The sequence below is a fragment of the Castor canadensis genome, chromosome 14 (genome assembly GCF_047511655.1).
Source record: "Castor canadensis chromosome 14, mCasCan1.hap1v2, whole genome shotgun sequence".
Taxonomy (NCBI): domain Eukaryota; kingdom Metazoa; phylum Chordata; class Mammalia; order Rodentia; family Castoridae; genus Castor; species Castor canadensis.
Window position 1 is genome coordinate 91,714,266 of NC_133399.1, and position 23,296 is coordinate 91,737,561.

The 23,296-nt window shown below is 34.5% G+C and overlaps 1 protein-coding gene across 7 annotated transcripts in view; it reads right to left on the reverse strand.

The window, feature by feature from the left end:
• Clcn3 (chloride voltage-gated channel 3) overlaps nt 1–23,296 on the reverse strand; it is an 83,958-nt gene that overhangs the window by 4,920 nt on the left and 55,742 nt on the right. For all 7 annotated transcript variants that reach the window (XM_074054985.1, XM_074054987.1, XM_074054984.1 and 4 more), the window contains 8 exons: nt 22,158–22,345; nt 20,958–21,080; nt 19,527–19,733; nt 16,069–16,149; nt 14,085–14,630; nt 11,860–12,046; nt 6,698–7,096; nt 3,401–3,617 (listed from right to left, as the gene is read on the reverse strand). In XM_074054985.1, coding sequence (XP_073911086.1) covers nt 3,401–3,617; nt 6,698–7,096; nt 11,860–12,046; nt 14,085–14,630; nt 16,069–16,149; nt 19,527–19,733; nt 20,958–21,080; nt 22,158–22,345 — 1,948 coding nt within the window. The remainder of the gene's footprint in view (nt 1–3,400; nt 3,618–6,697; nt 7,097–11,859; nt 12,047–14,084; nt 14,631–16,068; nt 16,150–19,526; nt 19,734–20,957; nt 21,081–22,157; nt 22,346–23,296) is intronic.

The following is a 23,296-nucleotide window of genomic DNA, read 5'->3' on the forward strand; positions in this document are numbered from 1 at the left end:
AAGTATTGGTGTTATTTTCTTTTCTGATTAAAAATCAAAATTATGAATGTCAGAATGAAGGTAATTAAAAAGAAAAGTACAAAAGAAAGTTAATAATGACACATAGCTCTAAACCTCTGAAATTTAGAGACTCATTTCCAGTGTTATCTCCTCAGAGGGACCTATTTTTCTAATTTCTAAGATGTCACAACACAGCAACTATCATTTGTTACCTCCATTCAGCAGTGGAGGAATGCTTAGCTTCAATGTCTGTCAGGAGACCTAAGAAATGCCTTGGACTTTACCCTCGTTTGGAACTAAGTCAATGTGCATCCAACAAATAATACTGCTCATCATTTTCAGGAACTGAATGCCACTTCTTAAAATATAAGCTAGCAAAAGATGTTTATGAGTGAGGTCAAAATGACTTTTACTTTATGCATTTTTTAATATAATTATTTCTCAGTTTACATATCATCACATCAGACAAAGTGATAGCCATAAATGCTCATTTATGGCACCTAAAACTAATTAAACTGCTTTTAATTATTAAGTTACATGTCTGGTTACCAATTATTATCATGGAGATCAATGAATTCAACTGCTACATGTGGCACTATAAACAACAAAAGTAAAAAAAAAATAAAAGAAAACCCTAGGAAAGACTAAATTCTAGAAGCTCTTCCAAATGCTCTTCAGAGTATTTAGGCATGTCCTTGGTGATCTGGTGAAGTCACCCTTCCTGTTAAGCTGCTTTTGAATATCCTGACTTTTTGAAGGACCTCACCAGGAATTTCAAAGCAGTCTGGTCCTATAGGTGCAGCCCTCACAAAACAGAAAATTAAATGATGGCTGGGGTGGAGAAGCAGGGAAGACTAAGAATTTAAAAGGCAGAAATAGCTACTTTGTCCATGTTTTCTCAAAGCTTTACAAAACTGATCCTTAGAAATAAAGATAAACACAGGGCTAGGGGCGTGGCTTAAGTGGTACAGCACCTGCCTAGCAAGCATGAGCTCCTGAATTCAAACCCCAGTACCACTCCCAAAAAACAAAACAAATAAACTGAAAACTTTTCAGACCATGGGAACAACTTCCCATTCCAAACTCAGAAACTGTACAATATAAAATGAACATCCATTCACTCAAAAGATATTCTTCTTTGACTGAATATTTGAGGTTAAAAAATGCTGTCAGTTCACTTCATTTTATGAATAGAGTCAAGAAATGTGAAAATATTAGTAATTAAGAAAATCTACTCCCAAGGAGTTCCTCTACTCAATTCACCGCACCAAAAACTGGTTACTTTTTAGGTTTGGAAAACTGTACTTCCTAATACCCCCAACTCAGGACTCAAAGAATATCAGTATTTTAAGATCTGAGAAGATCAGTGATATCTAATTCAATTCTTTCTACACTTATACAGTCACAAAACTTTTTTTGAGTATTTCCTATTAATAATCTGCTAATTCCAAAAGATTTAAATATTTTGTGATATTCTTCTAAATTAAAATATAAAGTGTGGGACATCGATATTTAACTGACATCTTTACAAATCACAGACTTAATATCCCCATCATCTCTATTCGTTTTTCACATCACATTTAAGGTTCCAGATTTGTTGTGTCTTTTCCCCTATATAACCTCTAAAGCCCTAGTATAAACTTGGAAACATTGACAACACTGCTCTTCACTGAAAACCATGATTTCTTTTCTGGGTTTAAATTTGTTAACATTATGCAAGAATAAAATACACTGCTGCTTCCTTACATGTTTACAGAAAATAAAACCTCAAGAGCCACCTGCCCAAATGATGTTTTTTTTCTGTGAAGGACAGAAATAAGGAAAAATAACCAAGGCAATTAAATACATTCCCGTAGAAGAAATTCTAATTCCACTTTTCAGATAAACCAGAGCATCAAATAAAATTTAAAATAGTTACCTCTCCTCATCCTACCCACTTAATTACTTATTTTTTTCTTCCTAATATCTATGCTGTCATAATTCTGGGAATTAATCAGCAAGGCAAAATATGAAAACCCATAGAGCACAGCTTTGTGGTCACAGACAGTAACTTAGAGAGTAACATTTATATTTGTTAGTACAGAACAGGACAAACTATGCCAAGCACAGAGAACAATTCAAAGTAAATAAAAGCTTTGAAGAACTCAGCTTAGGTTCCAATCTAGTCATTTAATAATTAAAAGGGTCTGAAGCAAAGCTGTGTGAAAAATTACCCCATTTAGCTAGTATTTATTAAGCTTCTAAATATTGAGGGTTGATACAATTTTTAACTAAACAATAGTAAATGAACGATAATGGTAGCAGTAACATGTTATTACACACACATTGCTTTTGTAATCAGTATCACAATTAACAATTCCAAATTTTCTGTCCTTAACAGCTTTATCTCTTTAATGATTCCATATTCATGAAATTATTTTAATTAGCACAGAGAAAAACACTGACATGGATTTATTTCTCCAACTTTCTATTTCTATTTATAGAAATATAAATATCTACTATATTTCTGTTCACAACACAGCATCACCTAGTATATACTGGCCAAGAGAATGTTTTAAATAGTAAGATCACCAAGAAAGAGGGTATTGTACCAGTAAGTTACAGTGTAAAATAGTAGCAAGAGATTGAGTTTTTAAAAGCTAGAAAGATAGTTTGATTTTGAGCAAATTATTAAGCCTCTTTGATCTTTATGAAGTAGGGAAACTACCACCTAGTTTGCAGAGGTCCTGCAAAGTTAAATGAAAAAACATGAAGGTGTTTAAAAACCAATTTCCTACCTTTCTTTTCTCTAGATAGGGGTCATGTGGTCTGTTAGCCAAATGTTTTACACAAAATGCTAAAAAACAAAATTTGGTGATTCTCTAAAGTTTTTAATGCAGTATTTCAACCAGCTTAACACTGTTTAGGATGGGCCATTTAGTTTATACATAACACTAGAATGTCCTTTGTTAGAACACTGATTAAAGGAGATTTTTAGCTAAATTACACATTTCATTTATATGTTCTTTTCTTCACTGGATGATAAATCAAATGCTGGATGAAAGAGTAACAGCAAAATGTCTAGAAAGTTATAACTATATTATTGTACTATACATCTATACACTAGAAATATTTAACAAAAAGAAAATAGGTTTCAGCAGTGTTGCAAACAGGTTAGGCCCATTATTCATCTAAGAAAGCAAATAGTCTAAGTATTTATTTATTCTAAATAAATACTTTATATTTTGGCAGACAGTGGGCAGTTCCCATCTTTCTTATTCTTTGGCAAGTATGAAACCTAATAGACTGATCCTATATTTATAACCATACTAAGTCACAGACTTTTCCGCTTGGGAGCTGACTCACATTCTGTCCTAGAAAGGATCATAAATTCTGGTTGGTGAGCTGGTGCCCAACTTACCCGTTGTGAGTTACAAGGCACTGCCTCAAACCCAGCTTTCGGAAGATGTCCACCACAATCTCCATCGGGGTGTGGTCCGTCACTGTGAAAGGACTCATGTCAAGGATGCTTCGAAGTTTCAGAGGTCGAGGACTCTCTGCCGGAAGAGAAGGGGTGTGTTGTGCAAAACACACCCGAGAACTTCCAACAATACCTTCTTGCTTTTTTCTGGCACTCTCTGAAAAAGAGAGAAGACCAAAAAATTTAAATTGACAAGTTTTGTTCTTTTATGGACAGCCTTGTGTGGAGATAAAAAAATACACTTTCTGACTTTTGGTCCCTTTACTTTTTCCTGTGTTCTCCTTAACAAAGAAAGGAATCAACAGAAAAGGTATTCTGGTGATTTCTTCTATTTAAGGGAATCAGAATCTACCAATAACTGATAATCTTCATGTAAACAGATGTTTTGGGGGTATAATTATATCATGGTACAATTTTCTTTACTGGAGCTGAAGCTGTTTTCTGACTTTGTGAGACAAGCATGTTTGGAATATGGAATTTTAAAACCTGAACACAGTCTGAGAGCAGTTTATTATAGAATCCATCATGGAATGGAGAATGCCACTTATCCTGCATTGGGGTTGAGACTAAACAGAATTTCATGCTTGCTTTGACTCTGTTGTGTAGCCTACCCCTGTGAATTAGTTGGTTCTATTTCTTTTCTGATGTTAAAGTATAATTTTCTAGATAAGCTGTAAACATTACAGACAGGTTGAAACTACAATTAAGCATACAACAGATACAGACTGATTTTTTTAGGCTGTTTGTTTTAAATTTTTATTACCACATTATTGCTAAACATGGGATAGGCTGTTTTATTTGTAAAGGTTCTGTCCATTTCTCCTCTGCTATGTACTCTGCTTTCAGTGCTTCTGCCCTGCCACCTGCTTCTACTCCCACCTTTGAAAATGTGAGATAAGAAGTGGCAAGAAAAGACCACAGGGAGTAAAAGAAAACTCACAAATTGGACAGAATACATGAAAAAAAAAAGTCATTCTGCTTTTTGCTTCTATTTTGGGTTAGTAGTCTTCAAAACTGTGTGCTTGTATGGTATTTGTTATGGTAAAAATATTTTGAACATGAATTTTGCTACAAAAATATTTAACCCATAACAATAATCATCTGGCTTAGAGTGAGACACAGATATTACTGACAATAAACAATACTGGAATGATTTTTTTACTCCTTCTGACCACTAACGCCTCATTTAACCATCTGTAACATCCAAATAGCAAGGCACTAGGTGACGTCCTAATGGCCTGTACTTACTAGACCATCTTAAAAGCATGGTCATGGTATGCAAAAGAAGAAAGCCTATTAACAACTGACATAAGGGATTCTTGAAAAATACCGAGTTGTTTGTGGACTATAAGAATCTAGCTAATGACTTGTGCCTGTCAACTGAAAGGTATAAACACTAACAGCACATACTATACCAATGGACACAGATAATATAGTAAGTGTGACACTAACAGTATGAAGTATGGAATGGGGAGAGGAAAAGCATAGAGTTTTATGTGCAAGTGAAGTTAACAGAAATATAGCTAAATTTAGAATACTTTTAACTATACAAAAGTGTTAAAAACAACTATAGCAATAATTCATCAATAAAAACAAAGTAAAGAGATGTTAAGTATGACACCAAATGGCAGATGTGAGGTTTTAAGTTTAAATTAGCCCATCAGTCTTAAATACCAATAAAAGAACAAATATATGATCAATGGAAATACACTGATGGTCTAAATAAGCATTTAATGATGAAACACTTGATTTTATGATTTATTTATTACAGTGCTGGGTATAGAACCCACAGATTGTGCATGCTAGCCACATACCACCATACCTGGCAACAGATTTCATTTTCTGATATGATTCAGACACTTAAAAAAAAGTCCTGACACTGCTATTTTAATGATCCAAATAATCTAAAACCTCCCATTAGAATTTAAAGTTCAAAAAAATTCTGCTTTAATATCTAGAAGGGGACTGTATCTAATTTGGCATTTCAAAAACCTTATTTTGTGAGTATGGAGGAATTTCTTACCCTAAAATATAATTATATATTATGTATAGGATATACACAATATATAATTTGTAATATACGCACACAGTCTAGGGTATAGATGTTTTTCCAGTGAAAAAATTAAAACTTTACAAAAATACAAAAATATTCACTGGCAAATATTTAAGGTTATGTTCAAAAAGATATTTGACTAACATTTCTGATGGCATGTCTTGGTATCTCATGTATCTAAAGTACCATATTCCTTTAAGCTGATATTATCTCCTATCCCAATACATCCACACAGCCACCAGGAATATGAATTATCCTTAATTGTAGCATTGTCTTCTTTATCTTTTAAAAACCTAGCCTTTTCCCTTTAACTTTCTATGTTAAAAATCCTGACCCTTTCCTTTTCTTTGGCTGGCTCCCAATAAAACCTAGATAATGGGTATCTGAACAATAAAGTTCTTTTCTGATTAGATTTGGTCAACGTAATGCCTTAGAAGACACTAAACACAGTCAAGTCTAACAACATACTTTGTCATCTTGGGCAACTACTGTTCTGTTAGCCAAATAAAACCTTTCTAACAATAGGGTCACGAGTCTTTGAAAACTTCTTCCAAATCTGTAGCCTTTACCTATTTCTGTGTGTGTGTGTGTGTGTGCGTGTGCGTGTGCGTAATGTACCACATTCCACTTCTACCGTCTGGCCTTCCCTCTTCAAATGGCACAAGAATTACTTTATAAACCTTTTTGCAGTGGCCACAGAGTAAGATGGAAGGGAGATGACATGCTCACAGGAATGAGCTTTGGGGACACAGCAAATGCTTAACATTTCCAGTCACGGTACTATACAAAAAACTAGGGTGTAAGAAAGCAATTGTTTAACTTATCTATCCTCTATCACATATGGATATCAGGGGGTAGAAGATGCAGATTAGGTTGAAAAAGATTAAATGTCTTATTAAGCTTATCATTATCACTATCTTTTATTTAATCTAAAAGATAAAACTATATTTTGCAGAAGAACAATCCACAGAGACACAAATTCCTTTCCAAAGGGACACATATTAATATCCCTTGCCCTTGAAAAGCCAAACAAATAACTTTACTGCTTTCCTTTCTTACGGAAATCTATTTTTTATACACACACAGTTTCTAGTCTGAATGTCTCGCAGTGCAAAACTGAGAGAGAAAAAAAGAGAGAGAGAGAGAGAGAGAAACAAACAAATGCACATTTTTAAAAAAGGTACCTATTGCAATTGTCAGGTCTCTTCTAAGAGCAAATCCCACTAATCTCTGAGATTCTTTTGACATTATGACAGGAAAGCCATTGTAGCTGGTTTCATTAATCATGTTTTCTATATCATCCACTGTCATATTGTCCTGCGTCAGGACAGCCAAGGGAGGATCGTTTCTTCGAGGTCTCATGACATCAGCAGCCAGGGTAGTATGAGTGAATTCTTCTTTTGCATCCAAGAAAGGGTATCCATTTAATCGAATATGTGCTTCATAAATGCCTTCCCGACCAAAGGCATCTCCAACCCATTTACTGGTCATTACTGCTGCCATAAGAGGAACAATATATTCCAAGCCTCCAGTAAGCTCAAAAACAATAACCACCAGGGAGACAGTCATTCTTGTCACACCACCTAAAAAAAATAAGCACCACTGGGTCAGGAAGGACAAGATCTTCACCATTACATATCACTAGAACACTTGCACTAGGCAATTGAACACAAAATTGAGATAGAACTTAGTGAAAAGCATTATCAAAAATGACTAGTTTTGTCTTAAAACAATAATCACTATTTTTAATAAGATCTAGAGAAAAATCAACCTTCATTGCTCATAACAGACAACATTTCAAACCTGGGTTTACCTCATTTAAAAAAAAGATGACCAACTAAAACAATATCATTTTAGTTTATTGCTATAACAAAGACATTTCAGCCTTATAAAATGTTATTATCCCAGTACTGCCAAAGTGAAAAAAAACCTTACTCTTAAAGAAATTTGGTGCAGTACACCATGGTTGTTTTTTTTGCTAACAATTTATGTATTAAACATATGTGGGTAGAAAAGAAATTTAATACATTTTTCTCATCTAAATATTTCCAAAGTTATAAAATCTTTTTCGAAGCCTTGTGATTTATATTAATAATGTAAGTAATACCCTCCTATAAAAAATTCTGTTCTGTGATGGGGGTGCAGTTGACTGGTATAATGTGCCTAAAATGCATGAAGACCTAGGTTCAATCTTCCCCCACCACACACACACACAGATAAATAAAATTTACCTATTTATTTACTCAGAATTGTCAACTCAATTATCGTTTCTGTGGTGATGACTCCCTAATCCACATCTTTGTACTTGTTGCTTTTGTTACAAGTTTCAAATTATGCAAACCAAACCTTAATACTGTATTTCTCTCATTTTTTCAACTGTAAAAAGACTCAGTGACCCACTGCCACAGAAAACACAACACACCTCAAACTTTTCTTCCCCAAGACATCCTCATCCCAACTTCCCACTTCCCTGACCCCAGCTTCTGGCAACACATTCTTCCCAACAATGTAGGTGGTTATTCCTGGTTCATCCCTTTGTTTTACAGAAATAGCTAGACTGTGAACCATGTCCAATCTGATTTCCTCTGTAACATATCCAACTGTGGGTTCCTTTTTCAGGATTCTCACTGTTACCAATCTAATCCAGACCCTGGAGACTTGGTTCCTTAATTTTAATATCATTTTATCTTACCTTCATGACTCCATGCCCTATTACTTCAATCCACTTTATAAGCCATGTTTCCAAGCTCATCTTTCCTAAGTACTACTTTCTTTTTATAGTGGCGACCCTTCTTGTCTCAGCCTTCCAAATGTTGGGATTAGAGGCATGCACCACCACCCTGGCTAAGTACTACTTTCACCATGTTGTTCCTTTGCTAAAACCTAACAGGGCTTACTAGTTCACACTATATTAAAGCCTATACCCTTCCTTTTTTGTTTTTCAACCTAAAAACAGAACGGAAAATGAATATACTGTGTATTATATATCTACTCTTTGCCAGGTAAGTCAGTTTACAAAGGCTTTTTTGATATTTAAACTAAGCACTTATTTTGCCAGGCACTATGCTAACAGTTTTATATGCATTTTATCTTGTATAATCCTCAAAATGACTGTTATTTCCATTTTATAGATGAGAAAATTAAGTAACAAAGAAGTAAAGAACTTTCCCAAAATCATCAAGCTAGAAATGGCAAAGCCAGAGCTGTGCTGTGCCACAGATCTGACCACTTCCAAATATCAATTCATCCTGACAGAAATCTGGTTCCTTTTCACAAATTTTGTTTCCTCAAAGTATCTAAGATGTATTCCTAGCTTAATATAGTCAGTTTCCTCAAAGTCCCATGAATACTAAATTTATTCCCATCTTAATTCCTTTGTCTTCACATTGTAATCTTCAACAAGGTCCTCACTTCTCGCCTTTTACTAATCTTTTAAAATAAAGCTCAGGTTGAGCTCCACTCCAATGGCTCTTTTCATCTAGCTACACATCTCTGGGAATGCCTCACAGAGTAACTGTTATTATTCACTAGTTTTATTAACTACAAGATAGTTAATAAAAGCATGAAAGACCTACTTGGAGTGAGCTTTCATGAGTTCTGTTCCTACTGAACCTAACTGGGGGCAATGGGAGACTCAGAAAGGACAAAGAACACAAACATGCATAAAGCTGAGGCCAGGTGTGCTGGATGCCTAGATGGAGACGCACAACAGCCTTGTTATTTCTTTCCTCTAATAACTCGTTTCACTTTGCTTCTTTTCGTCTCTATTCTTTAAGGCCTTACTTCTAAAGTCTTTCTTTAAAATCTTGCTTGTTTTCTATTCTTTAAAGTCTCTTTCCTTAGACTTGCTCTGTCCTTTGTTTTCTTAAGCTCTCTTAGTCTGGGCCCCCAGATTTGCACTGTTCCATCTTCCCTTTAATCTCTCTTGAAGTCTTTGCCCTCAGACTTGCAGACAAACAGCAGCAGCCGCGTCTAAAAACTGTATTAGCATAACTTTTAAAGTCTCGGTCCTTAGACTTGCATTGTCCCATGCTGTCTTTAGCTTTTCTTTAGCTTAGCTTTTCTAAAGCCTACGTATAAAGTTCTCAGAGCAGAAAGCTGCTCTGGTGGAGACACAGAACCAGCAGTGGTAGCAGCGGCAGCAGCAGCAGCAGCCAATCAAAAATCCCCCATAAAAAAACGTGACATCCTCCTTCAGGGAGTCTTTATTATATCCAGTGGTAAACGAGGTGGAGCAACAGTTCTTGGGGAGGGGTGTGATACTGTAACAAGAGAAACCTGCTCCCTACTTTTCTGAACATAAACAACTTAGGAAAAGCAGCTGTGCTACATTTTGCCTTCTTGCTCTCTTCTGCAGCTGGGGCTGTGACAAACTCACCCTGTAGATCATTGAGCAGAAGTGCACTTATGTCAAGTTCTCATAGGCTTCTCATAATCTTCTCCCCACACTACTAATAAATTTATTAGCTTAGTTATTGGCATATCTCACATATTTGTGAATTTTTTTTTTTTTTTTGTAGTACTGAGGTTTGCACTCAGGGCTTTGCACTTGCTAGGCAGGCACTCTATTACATGAAACACATCTCTAGACCTTTTTGCTCAGGCTATTTTGGAGATAGCATCTTATTTTTTGCTCAAGCAAGCCAAGACCACAATCTTCTTATTCTTCCCACTAAGGCTGGGATGACAGGCATGTGCCACATTCCCAGCTTTTTTCTGTTGAGATGGAGGGGGTCTCATGAACTTTTTTGCTTGTGCTGGCCTGGAATCTCAGCCTCCCAAGTAACTAGGATTATAGACATGAGCCACTGATGCCCTGCTGTACCATTCTTGGGTACGATATCTTATGAACATATATGATTTGAACTCATTTGTGTTTAGAGATGGTATTAGAAACTGAGAACCAGGCAGATCTGTCTACTCTAAAAATGACCCTCAAGTAAGTGCTTGGAGAAATTAGACCCAAAAGATCTCAAGTGGGGAACTTTGGAGTTTTCATTAGTATGATCATAATCCAAGCCAAGACAAAGGAAGCCCAGATAGAAGAATGTGGGCTGACAGGACAACTGTGGATTAAGCATCTATTCTTTTAAAAAGAGCTCTCTTGAAGATGAATCTTGATTGAAGCCTTAGAAGAATTAAGGTGGCTTTGATGAGCAGCACAAGTAATGGCAACATGTGCAATTCCTCAAATAAAACTTAAAAAGTTCATATTCTGCCCTTCCTGAAATACATCAGCTCTTTGTCACTCTAGAGTCGTACATCAGATTCTTTTACCACTTTATATAATCAATACACATTGATCATTATTGTTTTCTCAGCATTGGTCTTACCTCCCCCAACTTGACTGTAGTTGAGGTTGGGCCCACTTTTTGTCTTTTTGTATCACTCACTGTACCTAACACAGTGCTAAAAGGAAAGTGGAGGCTTAATAAATACTTGCTACTTTGATGAAAATGATCTGTCCTTCACTTTCATTTGATATTACACTTCAAGACCAATAATTGTATAATTTTGACTCACTAAAGAAAAATAAAGTCAAAACACTAGCTATTATTATAACCAAGCTTTAGCTGACATTTGAACATAAGAAGTAACTACTTTACTTGGCAAAGAAGACAACAAATAGTTAAAAATTTACTGTAAATGTTTTTCTTTTCCCTAAAATAGTTATCTTTTCTCATTTTGGCAGAAATATACCTTCAGTGGTGGAGGGCTAGTAGATAAATCTTTTAATTCCTGCAGAACTCAAGATAACTAGTAATAATACTAGGAACCATACTATCCTAGTTAGATAAGCCAAGATCCCAACAATGATGGGCTTGTGGAATAACTCAAGAAGTAGAGCCAAAAACCAAAAACAACAACAACAAAAAATCCTTTCCGAATGAGTGAAGAGTTTTTGTTTTTCTTTTTTTGGTGGAACTGAGGTTTGAATTCAAGGCCTCACGCTTGCTAAGCAAGCACTCTTAATGCCTGAGTCACTCTGCCAGCTCAAAAAAAATCCTTAACAATATAAAAAACAACAATCTCCACAAGAAGGATTCAAATTAAGTGTACATTTTACTGAAATGGTTTCGGTCATAAGGCATTCTGTGATATTTACAAAAACTACTATCAAGTTTTGCATTAACAAATATCCTCAGAAAGGGATAATGAAAACCAGTACTGTGTAATACCATAAGAGTACTACTGTATCATTTCTTTTAGTATATTCCTGTCCTCAGTTCTGCATCCTCCTGCTCCACTAACCCACCCACCAATTGGGCATGAGCATGCTACCATTTGCTCTGACTCTCAACCTTGCAAACATCCATCCACGCACAGCAGACACACTTTATATTACCTAAGCATGCAGCAGCACCAACCATGGCATAAAGGCCTGGTGTAATGCAGTCAGCCCCAACCTCGCACCATTCCTTGAAGATAAACCAGTCGTGATGATAATAGGCAAGCTGTTCCACTGCAATTCCCACGATCCTTCCTGCAATTGCGCCAATGGCCATGCTGGGTATGAATAAGCCTGATGGAACCTGTAACCGTAACAGAACTCTTAATGAGGCAGGGGTCCTCTAAATCTAGGTTCTGCACACTTGAACCTAGATTCTATGGATTTGTTTATTTTGTTAATATTTTATTCATATACAAAAATCCTAGTGCAAATAAAACTACAGAGATCCTGTTATAACAGTATCTTGACAATTGCATGAATTCAGTTACAAAGTAACAAACCATATTCTCTAGGCCAAAGAGAAGATAACTCCAGGGTTATTAATCATTTATTTTAGGGATTTCCTACTGCTCTCCCCTAACAAAATCTTCATTAGTCTATGATGGAATGAAAAACAAAAGGACAATATGAAGTATTTTTTATAAAACTAAGTCAATTCAGTTTGAAGCACTATACTTTGTCCCAAGAGTATATTCTTCCCACATATTTACAAATGATAGAAATATCAGATGCTATTCTTTTAAGTGGCACAATGTAAAGTAGGCAATCTTATCAGAGTTCTACAATATTCTGCAATATATATATTCCACTCAAAATATTAGTTTATTTATATATAGCAAATATAAATATTATAAATATAAAATAATATATTATAATAAATATTATAAATATAAATATTAGTTTATTTATATATACCAATAGTTTAGTTGATTTATGTTATATATATCAACTAAAAAGAGAAAAATATTTATTGACTTAAATTTAAAGAAGATAATAGAAATAGTAAAGACCTTAAGCAAAAATCAGTTTGAAGACTATTGAAAGAGCAATACCTCTAACCTGTTCTAGATATAAAACAAACTGAGCACAAAATGACGATATGTTGGGACGTACCTGGGTTATTAAAGGGCTACACAATACAAAGGATCAAAGCATGTTTTACAATCTAAACAGTTACCATCCTTCAGCAAGGTCCTGGGCCTTAACAAGGGCCCACGAACTGCCTCCAGCTTCCTCATGGAACTGTCAGTGTTCCTCAACTATGGCCACTATAGTTATCTATCAGTGTACTTCTATTGATGCTGAGAAAGGTGGGATTTACCAAAAAAACAACTGACTAGAAAAAGAGCTCTAATCACATCTTTAGTTTGATAAACTAAGGGAAAAAAAAAAAAGAGTAAAACCTCAAGTATTTTCTATTGTTTGACTCTCAATACTCAATGGGCTAAAAAAGGACAACAGATCAGAAATCTTATTTGAAAAACTACCCCCACCCCAATTTCATAGAAATAAAGGTGCTGTTCCATGTCACTTCCACCTGTGAAGGCAAACTATCACTAGCAGATGTTAACGATTATGTGAACGGTCAGTGCAATAATTTAAACAATGACAAGCTGACTTCTGCTTCCTCATATATGTCACTGCCACTCACATATGAAAGTTATATTTACTCATCACTAACCAGTAAATGTTACTGTCAGATTTGTAGTAAATCCAAGAGAAACAATGTCCCAAGGCATAGATAGGCCTTAAATCCTTGACAGAAAAGTCATGGTACTCATAGACCTAATAATTTAATTTTGAGTCTAAATTGTCTTTTTCAAGCTAACATTTTATAGTGGAATGGCAGGCAGAATAACGGTTCTCCACAGATGCCTATGGGAATTCCCAGAATCTTTGAATATTATGTTACATGGCAAGGACGAATTAAGGTTGCAGAGAATTAAGATTGCTAAAACCGGAGATTATTTGGATTATCCATGGGGGTTGAAAATAATCACTTCAGGCTTTTTCACTGTGGAAGAAGGATTTACAACAGTTAGTGTCTGAGTGGTGAGACAAGTAGAAAGACTTAACCAGCCACTGCTGGCTGAGAAGACTGAAGAAGGGGTATGCAGGCCACAGACTGTGGGCAGCCTCTAGAAACTGGAAAGGGGTGGGGGAGACACTCTCCTACGGCCTCCTGTGAACACCTTGATTTCAGTCCAGTGAGACCTTCTCCGAATTCTAACCTCAGGACTGTGAAGCTTTTGATAAAAATTTCCTTTCTCATTTCACATTTCATTTCTCCTTTTGAACATGCCAAGATTACTTCAGTATCACCTCAAGTTAGCACTTACCTTGATACCAAAAGTGAAGACTGTCATTATGATTTTAAATATGAGTGCTAAGCATAATTGCCATATAGCTGAATATACTCCAATGCCTGCTGGACGATCAGGAATATCATCGACAATTTTACTGGCATTCATGTCATTTCTGTAGTCACAAAGAGAAGAGGATTCCAGGGGACCACAATCTGTAAAAAGCTCTTTAATCAGTTCACTGGTGTTGAGCCTAGTGTATGGATTAGGGAAGGCTATCACAGCAGTAATGGCTGCAACAATAATGACTTCAAGAACAGGATACTTTCCAAATTTGGTGGATTTGCGTCGACGACACCAGGCAATATTTGCTCTAATGAAAAAAGCTCCCCAAAGCCCTCCAAACACCCCTAGGAGAATAAAAGGAAACAGTTCAAAAAGGTACCATGGCGTATGATACTCCACATAAAAAAGGACCAGACGGCTGTTACCAAATGGATTGATGGATCTCAAAACAAATGCAGCCACTAAAGCAGCAAAAAATGATCTCCACAGAGTTTTGAGAGGAAAATAATAGCTAACCTAAAAAAAGAAAAGAAATATTAATATTATCCTCTTATGTTTCTGATATAACTTGCTTGAACGATAAATATTTTACTACAGCTAACTCTAAATTTTGCTAGTTAGAATTCATATTTTACTTTAATTAGTTGCTTTGTTGCCTGTAGCCATCACATCACTACAAATTCACAATGACAGATCACAAATGTCTAATAATTATTTAGAATACCCAACCACTGTTTTATGTTCAAAAGGTGTTACACATCTAATTCAATCATGGTAGTAGTTACTTAAACAAAAATGTCCTGTTTTTTTTTGCTCTTTTACAATATCGGAGAACATGAGGGCAGAATAGGTCCTGTCTGGTGGGTTAGTGCCAATGGGAGGGGGAGAACATAAGGAAAGAGTGTCAGAGGGTGACTATGGTGCAAATACTGTGTACGCATGTATGTAAATGGAAAAATGAGACCTGTTGAAACTATTCCAGGAATGGGGGAAGGGAAGATAGAGAATGAGGGAAGAGGTGAATTTAACTATGATGTATTTGATATACTGGAAGAATTTTTGTAAATGCCACAATGTACCCCAAGCACAATAAAAACAAAATCCAAAAAACAAAGTGTTCACTTAAAAAAAAAAAACTACCATTACCAATGTTTTTTAACTCATAAAGATACATTTAATTTGAACACAAACTAGAAGAAAAAAGTAAACTTAAAAACATTTCTAGGAGGGATGGCTCAAATGGTAGAGCACCTACCTAGCAAGCACAAGGTCCTGAGTTCATACCCCAGTACCACCAAAAAACAACAAAACAAAACAAGAAAATTCCTAGGGACGTTTTATGTGAAAGTGTGAAAGAAAAAAATTCCAAGTATCAATGAGAAAACAAAAACAATATCTTTCACGGAAGCAAGTAAAATTATTTCCAAAGGTATCAATAACTTTTAAGAAATAATCACACAAGAAAACCTTTAAAAGCCAAATTTAGGAATTGATTTAAAATTATAAAATTTAATTGTAATTTAATGATTTACTACTATAATATTATTAATCGTATTATTACTTTGATTATAATTGAATAAAATTTAATAAAATCATAAAATTTAAAAGTAAAAAATAAAAATATGAACTATAACTTAGCCAACAGAGATAGTTTTAAATGTCTTTTAAGTCAAATTCATTTTCTTATTTTTAAACATATCAACAAAGTTCAACTTTAAATAATTTCTAATATTTATACATAAATGATAGATTTAAAGCATACTTTTCTATAGGTATGGAACATGTATAGAATATTACTTTTATGTAAGAACTAGTTAAAAGACTTTCTAAAAATAAAAATGAAAACTTAAAAACAAACTTTGTACATATTACATCAGCTAAACCAAAATGTGTGCCAAAATATATTTGCAATGGTAATTACATATCATTTTAATTGCTGTGCTTCTGTACCTACCTCCTCCAAACTAAAAAGAACTCCTCCAATCGGGGCACCAAAAGCTACAGAAACACCTGCAGCTGACGCAGCTGATAGCACCTATAAAGAGGATGTGGCTAATTAATTTTCTTACAAATTCAAATATGGCAAATAAAAAATGCTATTACATAAATTTTCTAAATGCTTCTTCTGAATTTAAATTATATATCTTCCTCTCCAAGCCACGGACAAGTATTCATTTGTTCTAACAAGAATTTTTTCTCTTCTGCTTTAATGGAAAATATTCATACATTCACTATTCAACCAAAGTCATTTGTGCCAGATATACTGACATGAATATGTTATAAGAAAGAAAGGATGAATACAGACAACTTTCAGTATGAATGTTTGTTCAGACAGAAGAGACCAGCAAGGGAGAGTTTTACTGATTTTGAAGCAGGATATTTCTTCAGATTTTACAGCTAACTGCTTCACCATTAATTATTCTAAAACTAGCAGGATAGGAGGGAACTTAAAATCTATAGTTTCTACAATTTTTTTCTAGTTTCACTACCCTAAGGCCTGAACACCTGCTACCCTGGACATGGAGGGAGTCATTCTGAAAGCACAGACATTGGCCCCTCAGTTACAGCCCCACACAGCAAGAATGAAGTTAAAGGAAAAGTCAGACAATTCTTCTGGGTCTGCTGTCCAACTCCCTATAGACTCTCACTTGATCCCTGCCCATTTGCCACCTGCACGAAGCTAATTATACATATAATTTCTTTTTTTCTTTTTGAACACTTCTAGGAATTGAACTCAGAGTCTTATGCTTGCTCAGTAAGTGCTCTACCACTTGAACCATGCCCAAGCCCTTTTTTGCTTTAGTTTGTTTTGGGTAGGGTCCCATACTTTTTCCAGGCACCAGTCTCAGTCTGTGATCCTCCTACCTCCACCTTTCAAGTAACTAGAATTACATGCGTGAAGCACCATGCCCAGCATGTTTTTTGTGATAGGGTCACCCTAACTTTGCCCATTTGCCCAGGTTGGCCTCAAACCATGATCCTATCTCTGCCTCCTGAGTACCTGCCATGTACCACCAACCTGACCCTATACATATAAATTCTTTGGGCATTATATGTATGATCTTAAAATATACATATTGCATAAGTAATTATATGTAACTATTTTTCTAAGTCTTTATTCCTTTCACTATTTTAATTCAGTAAATATTTGAGGGTACCTAAAGCATTTCCATGAAAAGTCAATTTTCACATTTCTAGATGAGAAATTAGAGTAAGAATTAAGCTGTAAACTGATAGAGAGCATGAACTCCATAGTGAAGCTTCTGGGATGCAATCCTGGCTACATCATTATGAACTATGTGACAATGGGTAAATGACAGACCCCTTATGCTTTACTCTAAATAATTAGAAAGCACCCAGCACCACATAAGCACTTTATAAAAGTTTGATAAATTAAAAATAAACAGGTATTATTTTAACTAGATTGTACTTGGCTTTAGAATGTAAGCTCTGCTTACTTAGGGGAGGAAAAGGATCAAATAAAATTTATTTACTTTTTTCACTAACAGGATTACAGACAACACATTTATTTAATTGAATATTCTGAGTCTGTATTTACTGTAATACAATTTTACAATCAAGCTAATACACAGGTGTCTGTAACGCATACATGTTTCATGAGTATCTAAGAAGCATTTAATTTTAAAGATGTCAATTAAGTAGGTATAGGAAGAAAGCAAAATATGGGACAATTTACAAGAGAATTCTCACCATTTATACTAAAGTAACAAAACAGCAATATCGTATTAACTAATTACCACATGTGTACATTAAAATGTAGGTTAACTAATTCAATCTAAACAACATACTCTAAAAGATAACTTTTTTCTTTTCTTTTTTTTGTTTTGGTATGGTTTTTGACAGAGGGTCTCACTATGTAGCCCTTGCAGACCTGGAACCTACATACAACTCAGACTGGCCTCGAACTTGTGATCTTCTTACTTTAGTTTCCTGAATGCTGGAATTACAGACATGTACTACCACACCTGACTATAAGTTACATTTTTAGAACTTATAGTGAAAAATAAAAAGTCTTACAAAGAAATGTCAAGGTACATCAAAAAGTAAAGGAACTAGGGAGGCAAGTACTATAAATCCATTTTAGTCACTAACTTGCTGTAAAGGACTTGGGTTTTGTTGCTTTTAACACACATAAATATATACCCACACAGCTGCAGTTGTACTACAGCAGTTAAGGGCATATAGTCTTTGGAGTCAGAGAAAAGTAATTTAAATTCACATTTTGCCACTAACTTGCTATGTTATCTTGAGCATGTTATTTGATTGTTTTAAGACTTAGTTTCCTATTCTATAAATGAGGGAATAGTTCCACATTGCTAGGATTATTGTGGAATTAATTTAAAAATGCAAGTAAAATACTTCTATAGTACTAGATACATAGTAAGTAACCAATAATGAAAGCTATTTTTGCTGTAAAGTACTGAAATTACAATTGTTAATCAGAGATGGAACTATATGATGTTCCTAAGTGTTTCACTTTCAGAATATACACTGTTTCCAGAACAATATTCTAATGCTAATATTAAAAAGTACTAGAATTATTTCAATTAAATAACTAAATACCTTGATAAAATATTCTACTGTTTTGTTGTACTACATAAAAACACAGGATAAAAGGTCCTTATGAGGGTCAAAGACCGCCAAAGTTTTCCATATTTGACAGGACAGAAAAACAAATCATACCTTAAAAACCCTGCCATCTCTATATCGCCTAGGTTTGCAGATTTAGATGGGGGGAAAAGGGCACAGGGCTCCCCAGTCTAGAGGTCTACAAAAATCCAAAGTCTGCAAAAGGCCCAGGAATCCACTGTTCCAGAAATAGCCATAAAAATGTAGAAACATGAGCTGAAGTTTATAGCTTATTTATTATTTTTTTGAAAGTCTATGGTATAAAGGTCTGCTAGAGCTCAGGCTGGTAAAGTTATGAAGGCAACTGCCTTAAAACAGGTGGATAAAGAGGATTTTTCCCTTTGATGAGAATTTCTACATCTCATGCACTATTTTCATGGGTAGTAGACACTACTCCAGGAGGAAACATAGCAATTAGGATTTCCATGTTGAAAATAAAAGTAAAAAGAATGCTGACGTGGAAAGCAAGAAGAAAGGTGTAAGGCAAAGTGAAAACACGTAAAACTCAACTGAAACCCAAGGAGAACTAGCCAGTCTACCAAAAGCATTCTAAAATAAAGAAGTAACTGAGAAGTAGGGGGATGGAATCTTTTATCCACAAAAGGGAAAAGAAACACAAATTAATTTCAAGTAAAAACTTTCTAAATACAGAAATTATCCAAAAAGTAAGTAAAAGTGACTTTAACAGTAGGAAATTCCTCACTGACATCAAATCTATATAATAGATATTTTTCTGTCAAATGAACTACAAAAAACACTTACCTCCCTTTTTTTAGCTTCGTTTGTGCTATACTTTGGAAAGAGGTAGGAAAAGATATTTCCACAGCAACAGGCAACATGTACCAAGGGACCTTCTTTTCCTAAACTCAAACCCGATGCCACAGCCAGTACTAAAGTGATGGTTTTGATCATCAAAGTCCATTTTCCCAAGTAACCTCTGATGATGAATCCACTCAAAATAGTTTTAATCTACAAAGGAAAGATTAGGGCAGCTTAGTTTCCTTTAAGAAACATGAAAACTTACTAGAAATCATTCTCCTGTTTTACTCACAAATCTACATTGCAAACTTTAACAAACTGTAATAGTACACAATTAATTTTTTAAAATTTATTATGCTTCATATAACATTTAGATTATATTCTAATTTTACATCCAAGCAAGTGCAGCCTTTGACTTCCTCGTATCTACTGTACTTCCACTTGAGTCTCCGTGAACAAAAGGGAATCTCCATAGACAGCATGAGTCAGAATTCTGGCTTTGCTGTTTACTGATCTTGGGCAAATCATTAGCCTCTCCATGCCTGAGTTTCTCCCTTTGTAATAAAGAAGATAATAAACCCTATCTCATGAACAAATAAAAATAACATACCATGTTAAAGTAAATACAGATCTTAATTACAAGGGTTATAATTATATAAGCAAGAAAAGGGAAAATTTAATATTCTGTTGTAGAAATAAGCATAACATATTTAGATACATCTTAGACATTCTGTCAGAAGTAAAGATATTCCTTAGAGTATTGTAATTATGTGGAATGTTTCTCTATATGTCAAGGATAAATGAAGATTGCTAAGAACTGCATTAGATATCCTAAACTAATCAGCTTTAAAAATCACTACAGTTTTATATAAAGAAACATTAGGAAAAATAAAAAATGGAAATAAACAACTTCAAGTCTAAGTGTAATTCTTCTTTAAATTACTTTTAATAAAAAAATAAAACCCCAAAGTTTGTACTATTGACCTACAATGATCAAATGTTTTCTCAAAGTATAAAGTGGCCAATTCAAGAATTATTAGTTTATTTAATCTAATCAAATATAGTTGGAAAAAGGGAATGAATGCATTAAAATCTGGGTCATAACAGCAAAACATCAACTAACTCCATCAAAGAAACTTTAGGTCATAGATGTTTTCCCTGACTCTTGATGTTTAACTAAATTTTCTAATAAATTGCTTTGTCATGTGCTAAATTCATGGTCAGAGGGTAAAAAAAAAATAGTCAACTTCTACAGTAAATGATGAAATGATTAGGGGGAAAAATTTTTTTTCAATATGTCTGCAATGAGCTTACATTAAAAAAAAAACTTTTTCATATCACAGAAAAGCTATTTTCCAAAAAAAAAAGAAAGATTCCCCTAAAGACAAAAAGCATCATAATAATCACTCAATGACATGCATATGCATGGCTTACCTCTGGAATTCCAGAGCCACAAGCATATGGAGCAAATACCTTTACCAGGGATACTGCAAGAAAGGCAAAACTCAAGGCCCAGAAGATGTACATTATGTAGTTCATGATGTAAGAGCCAGGACCCTAAAAAAAGCAAAAGCAGTTCAAGAATACGAACTCAATTTACAGCGAACTCCAAACACAGTGCTTGCCAAATAAGAAACTTGTGGTTTTTTTTTAAATCAGGTCTGGCTGTGTTGCCCAGGCTGGCTTGAGCTCCTGGGCTCAAAAGGTTCTCTTGCCTCAGCCTCCCAAGAAGCTGGGAAAATGGGCTTGTGCCACCACCAACAAATGGGTAAAACACCTAGAAGTTTCTTGATTTATTTCCACTATAGTGAAAACTTTATATGAATAACATATTTAAATAGAATCCAAATAAATAATTACTACACATACCAAGGAATCTTAATCCCATTAAATCATTTTCCTAGCTCTTTCTTGATCCCTAAAGTCTTGTTACCAACACAACTCAGTTACACTTCAACCCTTCAACCTCTGTTTACCCACAAAATTGGAAATTGCTAAGTGGAGACAAAATTGGGTGGCACTCAGATTTCATCCTGCTCCAATTCTCCTAAACATCATTAACTCAGTTAAACTAAGTAAGAAACAGCATATTGCACATCTTAGCCAACAGCTTTTTTCACTCTAAAGTTCAGCTATAACAAAATTTTTAAAATATATCCATGTGAATATCTGTAATATCTTAAGTTCTAGGATGTTTTCTATTAGAAAATATCATTCTGTAAGATAAGATTCTGTAAGATAATCATTCAAATACTACAGTGCCACAAAGCAAAATCTTTGAATTTTTCAAAGTATCTCTACTTACAAGGCTTATTTTAATTTACACTTTCATAATTCATTCTTAGTTATGTTATGTGTTAGGCTATCTTCATACTTTAATACAAAGTTAACTTTACACTGATCCTATTGTAATGATTACTACTTCTCTTCTAACCACAATATACAAAAAGTAAATTTGTATCACAATGCATGTGACTTGTATATGACAATATAGTTAAATACTGTACATTCTACTCTGTTATACATTTTTTCTTTATTGTAGGTTGCAATCACCTACTGTGTGACTGAAATAAATGAACTGGAGATATTTCACTGTATCAATGATTAATTCATGTTGAGCAAAACAAGACTTACCTCCTCTTGACCTATGATTAATTCTGCCCATGTTTTCCACTGTGGACATTTATCCCTTTCTTCAAATGTTGTTTCATTAGATCCCCAACAACACTGTTCATGGTTGTACCACAATGCACTAAGGCAAATGCCCTCCTTCAGGTCAGTCATCCAATCAGCAGCAATGTCTATTAATCCAGCCAATGCCCCTGTAAAAATGTGTTGGAGATAGTAAAAAACTAAGTACATTTTTTGGGAGTTGAGAATTACATAGTTAAGAGGGTAATCAAAAGCAGATAACTGCCAATAAATGAAGGATCAATTATGGTATATTATAGAAAGATTTTTCAAATTTTAATTATAAATATAGATACATTTCATTTTTTAAAAAACTGTAATTAGCTATTCTTTAAAATTGGTATTTTTGTTTGTAATTAAAAGCCAATCACATCATTCAATATAATTCATAAAAAAAAAAGAAGAAAAGGTATTGAAAAGATACTAAAACACTTTTCAAAAGACAGCTATGTGCCAGGAGGTCCAAAAATCTGGTTCTTAAAGTCAGGATTTTAAACTAGTATATTTCAATCCCAAACCTAATTAATAGAGTTAAAAATGATATTAGTCTCATTAAAGTCTGATGTCCACTATGAAGCTCAAATCATTCATGAATTACTATAGTAGTTATAATATTTTTAGATAACAGAAAGTCATACATAAAGATCTTTTTACTGACAGAATAAAAATTATATATAAATTCTTGGTCTAATTTTGATCAATCCTACATATAAAAACATCATTGGGTCATTCACAGAGTCCACAAGTCTGGTGCATGCAATCTATTCACCACAAAAATCTTAATTTTCTAAGTTTTATAGATGTGCTCTTCCGTCATAGAAGTTGAAAGTGATTAAAATGGGCTTGATACTTGTTTTCAGATCCTCAACTGCCAGTTCTTAAAATCTCACACCTAGTGATTGTGTGGTAACACTGCAGTACAGTGATTAAAAGAGCCATCTCTTAAGCTAGACTGCTAGAATTTAAATCCTGGCCAAGCCACTTGCTGGCTACATGACTGCAGCCAAGTTACTTCACTTGTGCTTCAGTCTCCTCATCTGTAAAGTAGTTATAATTAGAGTGTTTATGCCACAGGATTGCCA